Genomic DNA, 23,634 nt, shown 5'->3' on the forward strand with positions numbered 1-23,634 from the left:
TCCACATTTCTCTGTGACCGCTTAACCAAATCGAATGGGGTTTTCTGCAAAATAGAGCTAAGATGTTATATTTTTAAGCATTTATACAATTTAGTCATATTGGGTGTTATCAATGTGAAAATCTGATTGTAATTTTTTTCTGGGACATACTGTATAGACTTACTGTATTCGGGGAACCATACGATATGGCAGAGGCATTATACCAGTCGCCATATAGCGACATTTCTAGTTCACATCTACATCCCGATATTCTATGAAAATGATCATTGATGTCTGTAAATTTCACTCCTGATTTTCAGGGATTCATTGAACGATTCAACGTACAGGAATAAGAACATGGCTGATCCCAAAAGAGTTACAAACTCCAATGAAATGACTGGTGTCGAAGATAATACGACGCAGGTAGATGAGAGATCAAAGTCGAAACGAAACAGAAGTCCAGTGGATGGCCGCTGGGCTGTGGTCGTTTTAATAGCTGTTTTCGTGACACGGACAGTTTTGACCAGCCAGATCGTTGCGATGTCTGTGCTCATCGGGGAGTGGGCGGTTCAACTTGGATTCCCAACCTCTCAGCTGGCCTGGTCGTACTCCATTATCACGTCGCTTCGCTACTGTGCTGGTATGTGTGAATATTCTTCATTGGTATCTAGCTTTTAAAGATAGAGAGAATTTGGCTACGTGTACTGCGCATAGGCCTACTTATTTAAAAAATAGTATAATCTAGCGTCGAGTTATTTTTTATTGCAACTGATGACAAATAAACCTTAATCGACGTAAATAATTACCAGTTATTCAGTGTTTAAGTGGTAAGTCATAAAAGAAAGAATCATGGACACTCGGGTTCGACTCGAACCAACGATCTACTTATTGCTAGAGAGAACTGCAGATACGCAGTACCCACTACTGGCTAATGGGCAATAAATGCTCGCTAGTCTAGCTGGATACGACACCCGTCTACAGTGGTCTAGCAATCAGGAGGTAGTTGGTTCGAATCCAACCAGAATATATATTTGGCTCTTATTTTGCATCATGGCTACTTCTAAAACACTGAAGAATCGAAAGAAAAAATAAGCGTATTCACTGGAAAATTTTTATACTGATTTCATGAAATTTGGTGATTTAGGTTTTAAAAGTCATTTAAATCTTTGCTGTCTGACTTATAAAAATCTTAAAATTAGTTATAAATTTCTTACTAAACTAGAGACTATATCACATGTTTGGTTTTTTTTTTTGTTTTTTTTTTGTTTCGTTCATGTATACACAAACCAACCAGAATTGCCACATTCTTTCCATGAGTTATTGATACATTTTATTAATACTACATATTTTCGATCATTTGCCAGTTCTTCCCTGATGTCATCACCATTATTTTAAGTTTCTGATACCATGAAACCACAAATAGCCACGTGGAAGAATGTACTAAGAATGTAATTTAGCCTTAAATGGTGATTTTGAACGATGTCCGGATGTTTATGAAGAAAAATGCGTTAACAGATCATAGTATTATCAAGTTTTATAAATAAACTTAAACAATATCATAATAACAATTTAACTTTTGCGAATATTGAGTCGTGTAAAAAAAAAAAAGTCTTTAAAAAGCCCGAGGAAATAAAAGAAAATTCAACTAAATATGAAAGAGCATGTAATTCCTAGTGGAATTCAATGTTTATTTTATGACAATTGCTATTGAAATGATTGCGATATCCAGAACAAAGTAATATGACAAAAGATGGGACCCACATTTTATTAGAATTGCTTTGTTTAACCTTGTTATTGAATATCTCAGCCACTCCAAACCCGATTTTCATCAAATTAATAGGCTTTGAAATCCTCATAGGGTGGTGTGCTCTGAAATATTCCGTATGTGTGTGTGTTTTGTTTTGTTTTGTTTTGCTTTTAGTATCTCGCAAACAGTTAAAAATTCACTGCTGATCTCTACTATAATACTATACCATCCCTTTAACGTGCCAAAGGCCGGTAGCCCTAACGTGGAGAAAGCCCCTCCGCTCCCCCCCCCCCCCCCCCTCCAACAAAAGAAAAAAAATCATAAGCAACGCCCACATTGATTGTGTCTACCTTTGTTGGGATGCACGGCATATGTTTGAGATAACCATTTTTTTTTTTTTTGTGGGGGGGGGGGGGCAAAAGTTAGTTTGGGGAATGTAACTCAGTGTGGACTTCGCGAACAATGGAAACAACTGGACTTTTGCTTGATTTTACAGATGACCTTTAGTACGGATTGATTTTACACACAAACGACCTTTCAGTTTTACGGATTGATTTTACACATGAGCTTGGATTTTTCCGGTAATAGAAATCCCGTGCTTCTCTTTAACTGGACAGGAAATAAAAAGTGCAAGAATGGTTTATGTCCTATTGATTCTTTTGAGTAAAGCGAGTATTTTTTTCTTTCTTTTCTGCTCTTTATTTTGTCACGTTGGTATCCAGTAGTTGTTTTTGCGAATATAGATTCTCCACACCTCTATAGACAACTATAGTATTTGTATGTCATACGAGAATCACACAATGGTAAAATGGCAACGTGACCTGAAATTGATGCGTCTCTGAAACGGCTGATGTATTATATTTGGTTTCTATGCCGAAAAGAATTGATTTTAACAGAACCAGAACATGATGATTATGTAACAGAGTGTTTCATATTGAAGGGAATGCGTATGAGTGGACAGGTATGCAGCCACGATGCGTGTCATAAACCAGAGGCATCGCATGATCCTACATTTATGATTGTGCATCATTGTTGTCATGTAAGTGTGCATCATTTTCGCACTGCGTCGGATTAATATCATTTTTTTTTTTAAAATAAGGATTGTCATTTGAGTTACTTCCATACGTAAGGAACACACACATAACAAAGTGTTTATATGAAGATAAAACAAAATAAGTCCAGCTAGAAATCACAGACTTTTTCGAACACTTATGACCTTAGATGTATATAATCCATCCTCATGTTGTTTATCTTGAATGAGGGAATCTTGTCAAGCCTTGTCCCCGAAAAACAACGTAAACGTCCCTTGAGATGCATGTGATCAGCAATTAAACGAGCAATGACGTGCCAAATTTGAGCCATACGGCACTATATGGTCAAGTCTTAAGAATCGGATAATAAGTCACTGTTGCCACGGTTGCATATGTTAAATTTGCGGTAACCGGTACGGAATGATTGATTGCGTACCCGTCTTTTTTATACATAATATGTCAATATTGGCAACTTGTCATTTGTTGTTTCGTCGAATTAAGTTGTTCAATTTTTTTAGAGCGTATTCTTTGTGGGAAGTGACGGGCAGACGATTTGTTGCGTTGACTTATTAGTGTTAGACATCCGAGTCTGGCCATAGAATGACTTTCATAGAATATTGATCTCTTTGAAAGTCGTTTCATCTCCAGTTGACTGATTCTTTCTCTCTGTGAAATCCTCGTTCGTTCGTTAATCAGTCAGTTCAGCAGATGGTGTTCATTGTCATATTTTGTAACGTGTTATATTCTGACCACTGAATTTGAATTTGCTCGTTTTCGTTTGCTCGTTTTTCAATCAGTCAGTTGAGCAGATGGCTTTCACTGCCGTATTTTGTTAAATTGTTATATTCTGACCACTGAATTTGAGTCGTGGGTTGTCTTTATATTTATCTTGTCTATTCCGGCATGTTGTACTCCTGTTTGCTGTAGCAAAACAAACAATTTTTGCATTACAACGGGCTTGGACTGTCAATGTATAGGGAGCAGATTTTCACGACGGGGACGTTCAGATGTGAAAAGACCTATTCTGAGCATGCGCAGAATTGCGTATCAAAGTCGATCGATTTATAGCTACGCGTTCTGGGCCATGTTTACGTCCGCACAATTCACTTCGTAGAGAGCTAGCATGCACCGATCACAATATGGGAGCGCCATTTTATTTTTTATAGGTTGCGTCAATTTGCCGAACTTGAGCTGTCATCAAGAGTAAAGCACGTAGGTGTAATAGTTGCTAGGTAACATTGTTTCGTTCGGCGTGTTTCTATAGAAAATCCGATAGATCTAGAATTTGCAAAAGCGTATAACTGCGCTAACGCAGACCCGAGTTGTTTTCACAGAAAGTGTATCATCGGATAGAATCCGATTCTATACTTTTATACGCCTGTATGCAGTTGTGACCGGATGTCTGGAAAGTTGGTTTAGTGCATTGTGGGTAAATAAACAGTCATCATGACGGCTGGTAAATTTGCCGATCAAGGGTGTTTTTGCAGTCTAGTTTAGCACTGTTTCTGATGAAGCACAATGACGCCAATGGTGACTTCAGACAATACATACAGGACATACCGCGACCTCCTAACAGCTATAGCTACTTGTATATCGGATTATTGAACCCGGCTTGTTTCCACAGCGCTGAAACAGGACAACTGACCCGGAAGGAACTACAGTCGTACGTCAGGAGACGGTTACGCTCATCGGTATTTTTTTGGAATCTGAAAGAAACCGATACTGGTGCGTTTCTGCAGGCTCTTCTATCGGATAGAATCCGATTATGGACCCAGAATTTGGAGTTCTGTAGAAACACGCCGAAAGTCTTCTCTGTTCATCACGCAGTCTGTAGTGATGCCAGGAACCGTGTTGATGTGCTTCTTAGTATGACATTACAAAAGAAGTTTGCTATCAAAAGCTGTCACCCCCCTCAGCCGAATCATGAGCCGAACTTTGATCGAACCACTGCAGGGATGCCAAGTTCAAACAAATCTTATGAGTGAGATTTTCATGACTCGGCATCTCGGCGCGCCAATGTGCGCACGAGCGAGGGTGGGATGGGTTTTTGCCCCTTCCACGGTAGGGAGCTTTTTCAATTTGTATCTCTTATGGTGCGATCATGACGTGCATTCTTAAGTGACTATTTTTACTTATTTTGAAAGACAAAAGGGAAATATACCTTCAATCGCAACTACAGCTGTATCACTTTAATCCTTTGGGCTATGCCCTTTAATTATAGGTCCAAGCTGCAGACTTTGCCCAATGCGTGAGAAAATGGATGCCATGCGTGAGATCGTAAGATGGCCCCTAAATGCTTGAGTCTCATTTAGAATGCGTGAGACTTGGTAGCTCTGCCACTGACTACAGTCATGACAGTGGATCGGACTTCTTCGGACTCGGGGAAATGGGTCAAAGCGTAAGCGCCAAGGAGGAGCTAGTCGATGGCATAGGTCTCTGGAAACTTGTGTCATGCGCCCGCGTACGCATCCGACTAAACCACCGGGACCATGTGCATTTAAACACGGCGCAGGGAAGAGGAGGACTTCCAGCTCAAGCGTCGTCTCAGATGTCCGCGCCGCAAATCTGGTTATAGTCAAGCTGACTCCAGCGAGTGAAGTGTTCACGAGCCCGTCGCCGCGGCTCTGTACCCATTTGTAAAGGCTAAGGACATTCAGGATCATCATCATTCGACATCTCGTCTTCGGCAAGAGAATTAATGAGATGTTCTTGATTTCTGTAGACCTTTCATGAGCAATCAATAAGCTAAGATAAACGAATGAAAGTAATAAATATGATAATGCTAACCATAAAGATAATGTTATTGACGATAACAATAATTGATATGCTTATAGCGACCTTTCCACTGGATACAAGGTGCTATGAGAATGATCTCATTCTTGTCGGCAATGTAGGGGGAAACAAAATAGGCAATTACAGTACGTGACCACTGCATACATAGGCAGGGATAGGGATTTCAGAATGAGGAGACCTTCATATTATTTTGTTTGAAGTGATCCAGTGTTGGTGATGATTTCAGTTAGAGGAGAGAGCCTTTTCCACAGCATAGGTGTAGAAGAGGAGAAAGCTGCGTCGCCAGCTATAGTAAACTTGTTGGTGCACGGTTTGATGAAGGTGACTGACGGTGAAAGACGAGTGCGCCTAGAGTGAGTGTCGTACCAGACACTCTCCATCGTACACTGGAGTCCTGTTGTTGACTACTTTGTAGACTGGTAGGAGAAGCTTGAGGGATATTCTTTCCTTGACTGGGAGCTAGTGGAGTTAACATAATGAGAGGCATGACATGAGAACGTGAACAAACATGTAACACAAGTCTAGAGGTAGCATTCGGCACTCTCCGCATCAGCCTGAATAATTCCGCCAAGAAGAGCATTACATTTGTCAAGTCGTGGTAGACCAATGCTAGGACTGCTGTGTGACAAGGAGAAGTATCAATGAATTGTCTGATCTTCCAGAGATTCTGATGTTGTTAGCTAACTTGCAGATCTGTGGTAACATGAGTGCTAATAATTTGCATCGGAGGAAAAGACAACTCCTGGATGACCAGAGGCAGAGATGAATGTTGTACCAACAGCAAGTTTGATGTCCTGTACGAGCACAAGATGGTGTTGGGAGAAAAGAATAAGAAACTCTGTTGTTAGTTGTTTTTTGGTCTTCTTCATTGAGTTTCAGCTTGATACCAGTAGGGCAATGAAAGGACTCATGATATATCTGAAAGCTTGGTTACGTAGAAAAATTTCGATTGAATTACAGTCGGAAAGAGCAAATGAAAATGATTGGCAGATTGCGCAGATAGCTTGTCATTCACTGTTCGCAGATCTGTCCGCATCTGTTATAATAAAGCGCTGTCGCATGTAATATTCAGTCTACTGTTTAGCTGTATCACCATAATTTGTTTTTATTCAGTAGTATGATCATTTCCTGTGGAAATATAGGTCTGCAGAATTCTGACACGGTTGGACAAAATGCTTTATCTTGTAAATGACAAAAGTGAGGTCTATTGCTGCGTTTTGAATATCCTTTATACAAGTCTTTGCAAATGATAATATGTAGAAGAATGGTATGGGGACTGTTCCTGGACAAGTACCTAGAGGAGCAGCATTCATGGTATATTAATACGGAAAGCAGGTCCTGGAATAGGTAGTTATCCTCTCCTAGAGAACACTGAGAGCACTCAGTGAAATTCTACTATTTCTATGGCTCGGATGGCAATACTTCTTTTTTAATACATACGAGTCAGAACGAACATAGTGGATAAAGCCACTTGTGTAAACTTGGACGCGGTTAGACTCTGACTAAAGTGCGTGTATTTCAACATAGCGAAGGTGTGATGTCCGAGGTGGCTTCCACCAAGTCGCACATACACTGAATAAAGTGCGACTTTTCCCCCTCTGTAATATACAACACAAATATCCAAATTTCATCTTTGAAGTGACATCCATTTTACACGGTAATGATATCATTGCTAAATGTTTACTAGCACATGACTTTTCTTCCTTATATTTTGACTAAAATCACATTCTATTCAATGCAAAATGAATTTGAACAGTTTTTTGAACATAAATCCACTTTTTTTCTATGTACCGATTATCAACAGGTCCGATAGCAGGAGCTCTCAACCGCACACTGGGCTGTCGTCCGCTAATCTTCATTGCAGGTGTCCTGGGTGTGTTGTCCCTCATCTGCTTGTCCTTCGCTTCAAGGCTGTGGCACATCATTTCATGTAGCGTTGTATCAGGTGAGCGTTCCGTATCTTTATTCCCCTTCTTTAGAGCATTTTCAAAGGACTGAGAGGGAGTATCATCGGGATTTTATTTGACTTAATTGTCATGTCAATAAAGGGTTCCGTTTTCAATACTTCTTATGTTGTCTAACAACAAAGCTTGGAAATGAACATTAAGTGTTTTAGATCATAACAAAAGGGAAGCTGATAACATGTTTTTCTCATTCTTACGGCAGGCATATCGTATGGGCTTGCTGACCAGGGATGTGTTATTGCCGTTGGGATCTATTTCGACCGCTGGCACGGTTTGGCCAACGGTTTCGCCTCCAGCGGCGCCAGCGTGGGAGTCATGGTAGGTCCACTCTTGACAACGACGCTCATCAACATTTTTACTTGGCGGGGCGCAGTCCTGATCTTTGCAGGAATGGTAGCTCATTTCTGTGTAACCGCTATGGTGATACGGCCACTGTCTTGGTGGAAGAGTGGGCATCGCCGGGAATCTCCCAACACCCAAGAAGAGAGTCGCTGGTCCGTAGCAACAGTCAGCAGCGGGGTGCCTATCTGCGAAGAAACACAGTTCGCCCCGCAACTATCGATCCAAAAAGAAGACAAGAAGCAAACCACATGTACTCAAAATCAGACTGACAGTAAGGAACATACTCCCGTTGCATCCTGTTGCAGATTTACCAAAGCTTTCTTCGACCTGGTAGGATTTACTATACTTGTTAAAAACCCAAGAGTTCTAGTACTCTGTATTACGGTATTTTTCCTGGGTTGCGGCTACTTTCCGACCTACACATACGTCACCAGCTATGCCCTTGCGTCCGGTGTCGGTGAACTGAAAGCATCGTACATCTTCACCATCAGTGGAGTGTGTATGTTGGTAGCGAGACTTTCCCATGGATTCCTCTTGGATTATGACATACTTTCACCCCCGACGCTCTTTGGGATTTCAGCTACGTTGGCGTTTGCTGGAAATTTTGTTATAGCCATTTTCTCGTCCTTTGCGGCGTTTGCTACATTTGGTGCCATATTTGGCACCGCAGCGGGTACTGCGTTGGCCCTTGCTCCACCACTGACGAAGTCTGTCACATCCCGAGAGGAGCTACCGAATGTACTTGCATTACAGGCCTTTTTCCAGGGAATCGGACAGGTGTTATGCGTCTATGTTCAAGGTATATAACGTGATGTTTTCGCCCTTTGACGTTCAGAAGACATAGTGCACATCAGAATGATAAGATAGCTGATTTGACAAACTTGTTTTATTATGCAGATACGGATATATTGACTATAGTGATGACATCATGGTGATAGTATACAAATAATACACAGGATAGAGTGCGTTAGTGGAGATGTAGCGCACTCAAGGGTATTTACAATTGTGAAACATGCACGAGGCGAAGCCGAGTGCATGTTGCACTACATTGTAAATACCCGAGAGTGAGCTGCATCTCCACTAACGCCACGAAATAATCCTGTGCATCATTAGTTTTATAAAATGGGTCGAAAACTAACAGCATTTTTCACGTACCTTTGTGGGTCAATACCAGTCAGCTACATGTAGCACTCGCTCAAGAATCGATGTCCGAAGATGTTCGCCCCAAACATTTACGCACGTCGCACTTGGAAATCCCGCACATATAAGTACTGTACGTATAATACGTACGCCACACATGTTATGCACACAAGAAAGGCCGGCCGGCCGGCCGGCAGCCCGAACTAGAAGTTGTTTACAGGATTGACAGCGCGTATAGCAGCGGGCGACGCACTTGTAACAACTGATTGTGTGCGCACTGCTAGTGTAATCATTGTGACTTCAGGCCGTGGATGTTAGTGAGAAATTAATGTACGCACACGTGACTCATTTCAGCGCTTCCAATTGGCTACATTCTTGAACCCATTTTATAATAATGATTATTTGCACATAATCACCGTACTGGCACAGATAGCCATACATATAGCAGTATTAATTTGCGTCCTAGTGCACTTGTATTGCTACATGCTAATATTTACACCTTCTACTATGAAAGAACACAATAATTTTAACAAATTAACGAAATAATCTTTTGCCTATTAGATTGACTTCACTGTAGCAAGGATTTTTTTTTTCACTTGGTATTTCTCTTTTAACATTGGAATTATGCATGGATGGAATGGAAGTAGTGAGCTTGAAAATCCTGTTATCGCTTGAACATGTTCATTTGTGGAGTATAATTTCAGAAAGCAGTTTGGTTGTTCGGGGGTTTATGGGGCGTGTAAAGCTCGTGTAACGTCTCAAAACGTCATAAAAGTCTTAAAGTATTTAGTAGGGTAATATCAGGCAAACGGATTGGTAGAGAATTCATCAAAGTCGTTGGAAGAACTTAAGACATTTATTACAATTTAAACGCTATGATATACATGTATTAGGAGGATGGTATAGCTTTGTTTGAATTGGGGATTCAGCTTTTATCCTTTTGCGAGATAATCAAAGAGCACTTATGGAATATTAAAGACCCCACAATTCTAACAGGAGTTCAAAGTTTATTTGATGAAAATCGGATCGGTTTGGCTGAAAAATCAAAAAACAAGGTAACACATAACGGTCCTGATAAAAGGTGAGTCTCACCTTATCTCTTTGTTTGGGATATAATCATCACAGCCATTTCAAAACCGGTTTTTAGGAAATAGACTTTTAATTCCTCTTAGAATGTATATGCTCTTTCATATTTCAAAAGAGGTTTCTTATTATCTCCTAACAAAGTTGGTGACATGAAACCCCATCTTTAACCAAAACTTTTGTCATTTTAAACGCTTCATCATTTAAAATTAGTCACATAATCTCTGCAAAAAAAAAGTGCCTATTAGTGATACGAAACTAATGGTGAAAAAAATTTTCCCTTTGTGAACATTATAGCAGTCTCGTTGTTACCAAGAAATGACAACGTTTGTAGGGAATAGGGTTAATGTTATTCAATCATCGATTTGATATGACTTTCACTACATTTCTTTGCAAAACCGACAGGATAGTTAGGAGATGATAAAATCATTGGCATTTCCAACTCCATGCATTCGACCATAAATGTGTGAAATATTGGAATTCCATCTAACCTGTCTTTGTTTTGTTTTGTTTTGTTAGTTGTCGTCTGTTCTTATTTTTTTACTCAATTTCTGAAAACCAACTCGAAAATGCAGCTGATATATATATCATATGTTATATATAGACATGTGGATGGGGCTTTTTCTGCTAATAAAGAAAAGAAACTGGGAAGGATAATCTTAATTCCTACCGTCAAGACAAGAATATTTGACTTAAAGTCTGACAAGGACATATTTACTCACATGCTGATCACTAATTCTTTCTTCCCAGGTGTACTTTTTGATTCCACTGGCTCATACAGCGCCTGTTTCTATTTGACGGGAGCTTGCCTGTTTACAGCAGGGGTCAGCGGTTTTATTCTGCAGGTGCTTACCCAAGTGTTTCAGCGAAGGAACACAAAACCAACAATGAAGACGTCTCCACAGTCAGCAAATCTTGATTCTCCCTAAAGAATTACATTTGCATGTTCAAAGATGTAAAACTGACCAAAGGCGTTCATTGAAATGCTACTCACGAGGGGACTGCATTCCATACAAGCTATAGGCTGTTTAGCAGTTCGAAGTATTTTCCTTGATACGATTCAGTTACAGTTTGCCCATGCATTTGCATTTCCTTAAAACTATATACAAGTATGTTTTGTTTTATTGTGAAAAAAAAGATCTGCATTAAAGGAACATTCCACACCATGGAGCACATAAATCAACAGTTCCATGTATAGATCTGTGGAATATATCGTGGTCCTTGAGTAGAGAAATCAATACTCTGAAAACCCAGAGCAAATTACACTGAGCAAAGATGATGAAATAGAGCCTCACATATTTCAGAAATTTAGCAATGTAATGCCACTGCAATACCACTTGCTTAACAAGTTCACCTGTGTAGAATTTATGCATACCTTCTTCTTTTGTTCTGCTTCATTGAGTCCCAACTCATGTATTCTTGTTGTGAGGGTGCCATGTCATCATCCTTGCTCATTGTGATTTGGTACAAATTTTGAAAACACTCCTATTCCTCATCTCAATCAGTACAAATTTTTAAAATCTGCACCCAGTACAACCAAGTTATAGACTGTTGTCCATATATGTAAAGATCTGAAAATCATCCGGAAGTCTCCTTAAATTTTGCTTGGATATGCAAAACATACATTTTACTTTTTTACTTTCTATTTTATAATTTATTCATTTTATTCTATTTTATAATTTATTCATTTTATTCTATTTATATTTATCTTACTTTCTTTGATGGAAATGTCATATTTTATACTTTTGTTGGAAATGAAATAAATAAAATGAAATGAAATGAAATGAAATGAAATGAAATGAAATGAAATGAAATGAAATGTAATGAAATGAAATGAAATGAAATGAAATGAAATGAAATGAAATGAAATGAAATGTAGTGAAATATCCTCCTTTGAAATAGAAATCCCAGAAGTGTTTTGAATGTTGCTGGTGCATATCTTCTAAGTTAAGATGCAGACTCCGTGTTGATTCAAAATTGTACCATTCCAAGAAAGTATTTCTTGCTATAGTAACGTTAAGGAAGATTTTGTTGATCTTTACTATCACTGTCTAAGCGTTCGTTGAGACTATTAATAACACACGTGTTTTTTGTTTGTTAGAATTTGGACTGGAGCGAGGGCTGAAGTTTTCTACATTCTTTTTCTTCTTTTTTTTTAAATTAATCGTCTACTCATAAAAGAGCCTGTAGTCGAGAGTCATAGTACAAGCATCACACAATCGGACGCTTTTAAAACTGTTTTGCATGACAATGTTGACCCTCCCCACACGCCTAATTATGTGCAGCTTTGTGAAATATATTTTAGAGAGTTCCTGACACAGCTGCATATGGATGTCAACTTTTTGGATATTTCCGGTCAAGTGAAAATCCGTACACAGACTCGTGAATAAGCAAAAGTGTTCAGGGTTCTTTTCGATATGTTTGCAGATAGCCAGGAAGTTATTACGTAAACACGGTGGACAGGACGACACTACAGGAGCGCCGATTCGGACCAGACTCTACCAAAGTAAAAGCGTTCAAGTTCTGGATAGTGATCTTAATATTGTTCTTTAATGACCCGAAAAAAAAGTCAAAAAGCTTTTCCAAAACTACTATCCATAGCCATGATTGCTACAGGAAAGTTTGCTATAAGTTGGGGGTTTTATTGTTTAGTACAGTAGGTATTCCATAGAAGTATTGCAAATTGATTCGAAGTGGAAATATACTTTATGCAATAAAAATGCATGGAAACTGCTTCTTATAAAGTGTGTAGGCAACTATGACCATACATAAACCTTAGTTTTTACTTGTACTATAGTTTATTGTGTCACTACAAGGCACGAGTGCGTGTATAGACGGCAGGACTGATAATCCGACATTGCAAGATATTGAAATAAGCAGGATTCTCATTCATAGTGCAATGTAAATTCTTGATTATGTATTATTAGTATAGTTAGTTTCGTTGGCCGTCGTAGGACGTCAACGGCAGATCAATGGTCATTTGCATATTATAAAAAACAAATACTAATTTCAATAGGGTTAATACCATTATCTGGGAAAACAGTTACATCACCAAAACATTTGATATCAAATAATAGCGGTTTACATGGTAGATCAAAGGCTATTCCAATAACAATGACTTCCCCAAAATTCATTAATTTGACTGAAATAGTCACGAAAATAGCTAACCCACGCGATGATCCAGGAGATTCCATCTCCCCTAAATGAAACCCAAAATACATTTCTTCACGCAATTTTAGAATAGCTTATCATGGAAAATAGTTTAAGGGAATCTCCTAGAAAGTTATACATTTAGATAAAAATAGAGAATACATTTGCTTTCTACATACAACACTTCATATTATTATCTTTTGTACTATCAACTCTCCGCTATATTGAGTGCCGTGTTATAACATACATCTCTTCTTGTTCTGCTCAATTTTTGTTGTGTCCTGACTAAGGTCTTTGTTCATTTTTGCTACAGTATTTCGTCTGTTATGTATGTCTGCATTTTCTTATTTGTGTGAACACAGGAGTATGTATGTGCTGAACATTGTGTTCGTCAAAATATTGTCTGGGTACACTATGATGGCTGAATAAATAGTGTCTGTACTGTAACATCGATATCTCATTTTACATTTGCACTTCTCTCCTATTGAAACAAGGACTGTTTACAATTATGCTATTAAGTTAACAAAATATGCTCCAGCTGTAAATAGAAAAAAAATGGATAAATACATTATTTGCCTATTATTTATCTAGTGATGGATAAACATTGTCGCTTTTTAAGGATATAATCAAGCTCAAACAATGATTGTATTGAAATACAATGTAAAGTTGAAAAAGACAACAGACGCGCGTGGTAATGTTATTTCATGGTCTCTTTTTGTTTAGCCATATGTTTCAATAGGCCTAACATCAAACCAGGATTTTCATTAATCCCCCTCCCCCACTTAGCAGTAGCATTTTATTTAACACCCCACCACTTTTTTGTGTGCAAATCCTAGAAAACAGATTTTTAGTCCTTTTATGTCGAGAAATTAGCTGTCACCCCATCAAAGGTCATTACAGGGATGATAATAGTATCGGTTGATATAGAGATCCAGGTCTTAACAATTTGCGAGATTATTATAAAACTCCTTACGAAGCATTAAAGAGCATATACAATTCTAAGACTAATTCAAATTTATTTGATTAAAATTGGTTTTAAAATCGCTGATATATCAAAAATCAAAGTCAAACAAAGTGGTCCTATCACTGAAAGGTGGGTTCCATCATTTATTAGTACCTTTGTTTTGAATATCTCAGCCATTTCAAAACCGATTTTTTTTTTTTAAATCAAATATTTGGATTTATCCTAGAACTGTATGCTCTTAAATATGTCATAAAAAGGATTTCTAATTATCTCGCCAAAAGATAAATCCCGATTCCCCATCTCAACTGAAAATAAGTATGCCACCCCCTTCACGGCACATGAAACAAGCCATAGAAAAGATAATTAAACAATTCACTGTGTTTTGTATCTAAATCATATATTAAATCTGCTTGTATTCTTATCCCTTAGTGGAAATAATTACGTTTACCAAAATCTTTCTTATTGTATTTCAATATGTATGTTACCCAAATTCTTTAAAGCAGGAAACGAATTGAAATTAAAATGTACAATGAAAATTTATGATTTTGTTGCTTATTTGTTTTCATTTCTCAGTTTTTTTTTTCAGAAAATATAACACACTACATCTCAGTTTGTCTATTATAAACAAAATACCAAAACATATAATTTCAGTGACGTAACATCTGTGAAAATGGCATCGACTTCCATTTATAATAGTAATAAAAATATTAATATTAATGATAATAATAATAATAATGATAAGAAGAAGAAGAAGAAGAAGAAGAAGAAGAACCACAACAACAACAACAATTATGATCATCATCATCATCATCATCATCATAACAATAATAATAATTATATACGGCTAATACAAACATGACAATCATGTCAAACGAAAAAGAACTGGTACCATTCCTGGAACCTTGATCTTCGGTGCCCCTATCAATACAGAATTTTCGTCTTGTTTCTTTCTTTCCTTCTTTTTTTTTTGTTGCTACAAATCTGATGTGAAGCACTGATCCCAACACCAGCAAAACAATTAAGTGGGGTAAGTGCTTAAAGTTGAAGAGTTTGTTTGCAAAAACCGATAAGTCCATATTTGCCAAATGGAGATATTTGCGATTAAAGGTCAGGAAAAATAAAGAGAATGATAAGAAAATTCTTGCTTCTTTTGACCATAACTTCAAAAATGTACCTTTATATATAGTGACCAATATATCATTTAAAAGGTATTATTTTGTACTTTATGACAGAGACCACACTTCAAAATCTTCAAAAATGGACTTATCGGTTTTTGCAAACAAACTCTTTAGTTCTTCTCTACGACAAACATTCAGAGTTTATTCAAATAGCTTATAGGAAACCAAAACCCAAAGTGCAATGTGAATTAAGTGAAAGCAGCAACATTAATAGAACACATCAGTGAAAGTTTGAGGAAAATCGGACAATCGATGTGAAAGATATGAATATTTAAAGTTTTGGTGTTACAACCGCTGGATGAGGAGACTACTAGAGATTATGATGTAATATGTGTGGACAACAATATAAAGAAAATGTAAAGGGAATTCCACAAAAAAAAGTCATTTTTCATGAAAATTACACATTCCATCAATTTGATACTGACATAAGGGTAGCAATTATTCCCCCTGCTTTCTGAAAGTGGTAAGTCAAGTCCTCTTTCATTATGCTAGAAAAGTAAATTTTTGTGGAATTCCTTTTATATCTTATTATATTTTTGTCCAAACATACGTCACAATCTCTATCTAGTAGTCTCCTCATCCAGCAATTCCAATACCAAAACTTTAAAAATTCATAACTTTTGCATCGATTGTCCGATTTTCCTCAAACTTTCACTGATATAATCTGCTAATGTTGCTGCTTTCACTTAATCCACATTTCTCTTTGGGTTTTGGTTTCCGTTAATGTATCATAACCTAGTTGACAACAAGAAACGGTTCGGTCTGACAATAATAAGTGTTCACGGTAAGGCAAAAAAAAAAAAATCTTCGTCAACATGGTTGGCGCTAGTCTTCTTTACTCCCTGTGAACCCAGTATGAATATTGTACGTTTAAGTTTTGTACTAAAGAAGATAGTACTGTACCTGCAAGAAGGATGATTTTCATGAGATTAGGAGCAGACACCTACGTGCGCTCCCGACACCCTCACTCTTCCAAGATCCCATACAACTTGTGTACAAAACGAAAACGGGCTCAGCCATATTTCCCGTCCCACTTTTTCTGACACACTCTTTTGCCAATCGCCTGTGCAAGGGGACTTCTAAAATGAGACAGTTTCTGTTGTTGGCTGTTTAACTAACAAATGATAACTCAATGGCTATCTCATTGATTTTCCATGATATCTTTGTGTCCCTCTTCGTCACGGGAAAATCAAGATCAATAATAATTATGATAATTCATAAAAAGTCCTCCTTTCGAGGGAAACATGTAAAGTGATTTAACTGTACTGTCAAGGATTTACATGTACATAGATATGTGATGTATTGTATGGTTGCTTTTGTGTCCATGTATGCAGGTTGACTAGATTTAGTGGAGAAGTTTCTACAAATTAGAAAGGGAACTGCGGATCGCAGCTGGTAGCGCTGATTTGTACACGACGTGGCAAAGTGAAATGATAAAGAAGGATTTCGACTATACGACAAGTTTCAGCATGACGCAACAGTGTCAAGAGATGGCGGTGTCAGCAGCTCATTTATTTTACAGCCCAAGACACTGAAGAGTTAGTTAGACACAAAAGCCCGAATTCACGAAGGTGGTACAATCTTGTCCATGGTTTAAACCATGGAAAACCAAAGTGAACAAGGCTCACGAGTTCCACGTCTAGTAAAAAAAAAAAAGGTCCACGAGTTACAGCCCAAGGTAGTACCACGGTCTACCACTTCGACACTGACACGCAAGTAAAGCAAATGCCTTTGGCACTGAAAGCTAGCCAAAAAAACGGCCCACGAGTTCTACACTACACACACACACACACACACACACACACACACACACACACACACACACACACACAAAGGCTCACGAGACCACACTAAGCTGATACGGCCCATGAGTTCGACGGGGTGAACAGTGAACAGCGCCATCATCAATCCGGAAACCAACAAGTGTGCAGTGTGATACAGGGTATCCCGACAATGGCAATTACAAGGAAGAAGTAAGTGACGGGAGATGGAGTTTTGTTACTCTAACGGGCGCTGGGATGTTACCATGACCTCAAGCACTTGCCTCCCCACCCCACCCCCCCCCCCCCCCACCGATTTTCAAGACCTTTATTTGTGTGTGTGCGCACGTGTTTGCCAAAGGTGTCCCGTGGATGATCTTTTGTCAGATTGATATCTTTGATATGTATGTACTCTTAGTATTTTTTTTTTCTGGCCAAATTTGGTTCATGGGCTTCAGGGGCTTCACGGGCGATTTGCAGCCCTTTTCCCGACCAGATATTTGGTCAGCTTTTACATAATTTCCTTTTATGTACAGCTATAGTGCTTTCTTATGTCCAAATTTGGTCCATTGGCTCCACATAAAGACATTTTAGGGGTCCTGTCCAGTGGGACTGCCTGGCAACCCCTTTACCGAACAGATGTTTTGCCATTTTTTTAAATATATGTTATACGTTCATCGTGTACATCATATTACTTTCTTCTCACCAAGTTTAGTCCATGAGTTCCATGGGGTAAGTAAATTAAATCTAGTCATTTTAGTTATTCAATTTAGTCATTACATGGGGGTTAAAGTCGCCCGCACAGGTCAGGCTGGACATGCACTTTAAGGACTAGGATAGCCCCAGGAAGTCAACATGAAGGGTCAATCCATTTCGGGCTATTATAATGGGGTAAATGGAGTGTCAGTTAGTCGCTGACTATCGCTCTAGTAAGTTAGTGGTGTGCAAATGATGACCTGTGAATGGTAGGAGCCTACGCCAATGATGGCTGTATTGTGAATCATCAGCCTGTGCAAGAATGGCCAGTGGTAACCTCAAACATCTGAGGATAATGTCATTTTAACCTTTGTTTTACTTTCATTTCATTTTATTTCATTTCGTTTACTTTCATTATTTTTATCCAACAAAATATAACGCAGAATAAATCAGGAATTATAACTTTACTCACCATAACGTAACATAACATTTTCTACAGAAGAACACCGAACGATTGCAATCAAATAGTAATCATGGGATTAATCATTGGACTTGAACAAGACTCAATTTGCCATCCGGATTATTGATAGCCCCGTTTAGCCCCCTTTATTGATCACAATGCACGCACATTTACTGTGGGCGGATGAAATATTTTACCTGATTAGCTATACCCTTCACCTGTCATTCATTTTCATTGGGTCAGGTTGAATCATCGTGATTATCAAAATATATATGAAGGGGCTGTTCGGCATTCTTGAGTTGGTATAATTGTGCCATTATTATAGGCGCGCACAGGACGACCGATGCTAAGAACCATGTAGCCCGTACTACCCTATGGAAGCGGCTGTACCACCATAACAGACATGAATAGTCAGAAATGGCACCCACAAACTGACCTAATTGGGTAAATCTGTATCGCTTTCATTCTTATTGTATTCATATTTATGACCAAAACAAACAGACAACAACAAGAAGAATGTTCTCAGACAACTTTCCACCTGGCTATATTTAAAGGTACTGTTTGCCATTAGGATCAGTGATTTAAAAACATGATGCATGTTATGTATGTGTGTAGGTCAGTTGTCTCACAAAATAGCGTACCATGTAAAAGTTTCGCAATAAAACCTAAAATATAAGGAGATATCATTAATTTTCACAGTAAACCATAACTGTAGACGTTCTTATAGTCTAGAAATATTTTTATTATAACTATTGTTCACATTTTGTATATTTAACAATACTTGACATGAATCATACTGATTCAAATATTTACATTGGTTGGTTCTATCCCTAACTGACTTTTTAGAACTATTTTATAGTACTATAGCTGAGGGTGTTTTTTTTTTTTGTTTCATCTGCAAATGGTAAATAATGCCTTTAAGCATGCTGACGTGATGTCATGATCAATCGAAGTGGAGGGCTACACCTGTTCTACTCGTTACAGCTACAGGCTGCTGAAATAAACAAGCCGCAAGATTCCCCCAGGATAATAATTATGTGATATTAATAAATCTTCAATGCTAAATACGTACTTCAGCGAGGGAAGAGGAAGGAAGGGGTGGTACAAAAGGACAGAAAACATGATTTTAAATCTATATAGCTATTCGCGATTACAGCCAAGGTAAATATCAATGTAGGCCTACTATGCGAGAGGCATAATATCGATTTTTAATGAAGACTCTATGTCACGTTTGCCACTTGTATTGTTTCTTGTAACACTGAGACACTATTTTTGGACGTCTTTACAGTGTATGGTGTAACAGACATAGTTTCGTATCGCGTGATTCAGAAACTTGCCGAGTGGAGCTACCATCTCATCACGCATGTCATCGTGAAAAAAAAAACCTTTCGAAATTGTTTCGCAATGTTTCAATAAATGTTATGATAGATAACAAAATAAATCGAAGATCATTGTGGCAAACCAGAACGATCCTATCGTTTATGCTGCCAAGAATGATATACATGTGAAAGCGTATACACTGTACTTCATGTAACCATCCGATTTGATTGAATGAAAACTGTTATACTTTCAATGATTAGCTTGTACGGTACATGTATCGTTGTATTGTGTTATAAAGTCATATATAATTAATATATTGTAGTAATGTAACACGTAAGTGAGGGACTGCAATCTACAAGTTCGCTTTTTAGCAGCCCTCAATTTCCATTTCCATGAAGTTCTTTTAAGAACCAATATGTATTATTATGTTCCAATATATGTAATCATGTCAAAGTGTATTACCTGTGTTTGATTGGAAATGAAAAAAAAAAAAACATGCATGTAAACATGCATGTGTGAAATGAATAATAAAAAGCAAGTGAAATAAGAACGAGGTTTCTTGTCTTGCTTGTGCGTGACCTTGTATGCCATTGCCATGGAAGTATGCAGTCGATTACAGCCATATAAAAGTAAAACAAAATAAATTTAAAGTACAAACGCTCTTTTGTGCTTATTTACATCTTAAGCATACGTAATACCGTACAGACAGACAATTGTACATGTATTATCATGTAAACATACGCACACACAAAATTCTATACATATAAAATGTTTATAATGTCGTGGTGTGTTACGATGGGCTGAATATGCCTGGAGCAATGGAAGTGTGGTTAGTTAAGTGTTTGTTTTGTGGTTATTATAATGATTTGTGTGCTCATGTTGTTGCATAATATGGCATGAGCCAGGCAGGGGCGTTGTGATAGGTGGATATGTGTTGTCACTGCCAGATAGAATGTCAATAGTATACTTTCGTAATTTTCTTTACATTGAGTTTCAGCAGCGGAATATGATTAGACCCACATGTTGCTGATAACATGGAAGTGTATCCTACAAAGCTGTAGGTCAGGAGACGGCAACATTGCACTCGAAGTCGCTCCTCTCACAATAATTCTGCTGGAAATGAACATTCGAAATTGATTCCTTTATAAGTCAATCTTCGTTGGGGACGCCTTTCTGTCAGCGAAAGAGATAGTGCATACACACCCTGATTGCAGCGATTTGTAAACATTAGTAGTGATTTTTCACAATGCCTCAAGCTCCTTGGATTACACCTCTCTCATTTCTTCTGGACAATATCCCAACGTCCAGCCTATGTAGCGCTTGTCTTACAGCCATTAAAGAAACAATCTGACAAAGAAATTTTCAGATAAGTATGCCTGTGTGCCAGGTTGACACGGACTCCAAAACCTTCACATGCAGTATCCCCTTGTTAAAGGGATCGTATAGTTTTGGTTGAGACCTAATTTCAGGTTTCTAACATTTTTTGGTGAGATAAGGAGAAACCTCTTATGAAATATGAAAGAGCATGTAATTCTATGAGGAATTCAACATTAATTATTTGATGAAAATTGGTTTTGAAATGGCTGAGATATCCAAAAAAGAGCGATTCTACTAAAGTGTGGGACCCACACTTTATTATACGATCACTTTGTTTTACTTTGTTTTGGATGTTTCAGTCATTCCAAACCCGATTTTCATCAAATAAACTTTGAATTTCTCTTAAAATAGTATGCTCTGTACTATATCATAAGTGTTTTCTTGGTATCTCGCAAAAAGTTAAAAGCCCAATTCTCATCTCCACCAATACTGTACTATCCTTTAAGGAGTAGTGTTCTCTTGGTGGCAGGTCTATTTGAATGGAAAGACTCCGAAATGCGTTGAAAAGCACCGAAGTCCTAATTCGAAGTCAAAGGTCATATCTACGGTAGATAACAACGTGAGACAGCTCGTGACCCAGAACGACTTATCTCTCTCCCTGACGAGATATCACCCGAAGAAGAGATAACAAGACTGTAAATTTGTGACAAAAAAGTTCAAATCCCAAATTTCCAAACACTGTAGGCCTACGGGCAATAGTAAATGCCTTTACTTTTGTGTGCCCTGACCAACATACTATCTCCATCCATGCCTCTTTCTTTTTGTGTTACATGTGCAGTATAGTGTATCCCTTTGTAATGTTCATTCTGGTTTTTGTTTCATGTTAGTAATGTTTATGATTATGTATCTAATGCTCTTTTCCCGGTCGAATGATTAATAATAAAAATGATAATAATATATAATATGTTTTGTGGAGAGATCACTGCAAAATTAGTTATGTTAATTTTGAAAACAAACTCACTGTAGAAACGTGTAGACTTTTAAAGCTATACTATATATTGTATGAAGGGGGGGGGGGGGTAGCAAATGCCGGTCAGCAACAGAATGAATGTATCCGTGTGACCGTTGTACAATTACTTTTGTTTGCTCATGGGCAGGACAAAATATGGTGGTTATCCCTTGTGGGAGAGGATTTCATGTTTAAAAGAAAGAAGAAAGACAAACGATATTGTAACAAAACAACGACGATATTTTAGTGCAATCTAACCTTATACAGCGTATGTTTGACCGTCTGTACATATGTTAACGACCCAGAAGGCGAGGTAGAAGGTATGTGCTTTGTCTTGGCATTGTAAGTTAGTAACCCACTCTGATATGGCAGACGACAGTTTTGTTTCTGGTACAATTGGATTTACAAGGTTAACTTTATGGGGGAAAATGGTTTCTATACTTGTAATCTCCTCAAGAGGCATCTGAAACCTTTTTGGCAGAACCTTTTGTATGTTCTCTCCTTGGTCAGTCCATATATCTACATGACGTCACATCAAGGTCTGGTCGTGATTACGATGTCGTTGTACATGCATTGACAAATTTCTTAATTCCGTAATCCGCCGATATCTAAATCAATGATAATGCTTTTATAGTGTAATAATACGCTGCTACAGGCATAGCTATGAAATAGTAACTGTTGTTTCGCACACTATCATGTATGTCGTAATCACTATTAAGAGCATATAGAAAAACAGAACGGTAACTGTTGACCATATCCTTAACTCGTCTTTCGTTGCTTGAACTCATTGTTATAGTATGACATCCGGAAATGTTTTCAAGGATAGAATGAGGCAAAAAAAATTGTAGTGGGGACAGTCAACTAGGATTTGAGTCTTCCGAATACATGATGTTTGTTCTTGATTTTTTTTTTCAATTTATGTTTTGAGGTAAAGTTTTGTGTCTATATATACTTTAGTTAGTGCAGTTAGCTTCCTTGGTGTAGATAGATGACTTATACATCGACTATTCCTTCGATACTTCTGAAGAAACCGGAAAGCATTGTGGTTATAAACAGAGAGAAAGAAAATGGAAGAAAAGATGGAAAGAGATGAAGATAACGAGAGCGTAGGAAGGACAGACCAGATGACCGTCACCTGTCGTGAAAGACAGGAGCCTTATTAGCCTTGAGTTGGCACAGGGGTACGTCATGAGCTTGCCACCACGAGTCATAGAGCCTACGAGCTGAACAAGACCCACGAGTTCTGCAGTCCAACAAGCCAGACGCTGTAGGCAAATAAGGTCCACGAGTTCGACACTAGGCAAGTAGGGCCTACTCGTATAAGGCCCAAGAGCTCTAGCGACACTAGGCGAAAAAAAGGCCCCGTGAGCTCGACATTGCATTACGGGGCTTAATGTACGTAGTGTCATGCTTGTGGGCCTACTTCATGTCTACCTGTATGACTCGTGGGCTGTATGACTCGTGGGTTTCGAGCACGTGGATGAGCCCGTTGGTGAAACTGTCATGGACAACCTGTTGCAAAAAAAAAAATAATTGATGTGATAATACTTTGTATCAAGTGTAACCGAATACGAAATTCTTCCAAATTGTGTTCATACCACTCTTCGAATTAGGGCCCAGTATAGATGACAACAGGGAAGACTCAACTCGCTGTGCCAGATTCCGTCATGAGGTACAGTTCACGCTTCTTCTCTGTCTGTC

At 38.2% G+C, this 23,634-nt stretch overlaps 1 protein-coding gene across 1 annotated transcript; it reads left to right on the forward strand.

Moving 5' to 3' along the window:
• Positions 1 to 336: 336 nt before the first annotated feature.
• Positions 337 to 11,008, forward strand: LOC139714311 (monocarboxylate transporter 12-like). The gene is made up of 4 exons (XM_071626026.1): positions 337 to 619; positions 7,355 to 7,495; positions 7,717 to 8,655; positions 10,830 to 11,008. Exons 1-4 carry the CDS (start codon positions 337 to 339, stop codon positions 11,006 to 11,008), a joined length of 1,542 nt encoding a protein of 513 aa, XP_071482127.1.
• The last annotated feature ends 12,626 nt before the right edge of the window (positions 11,009 to 23,634 follow it).

This window comes from Diadema antillarum, unplaced genomic scaffold, assembly GCF_040938485.1.
Source record: "Diadema antillarum isolate AM-2024a unplaced genomic scaffold, OU_Dant_1.0 seq00002228_RagTag, whole genome shotgun sequence".
Taxonomy (NCBI): Eukaryota; Metazoa; Echinodermata; class Echinoidea; order Diadematoida; family Diadematidae; genus Diadema; species Diadema antillarum.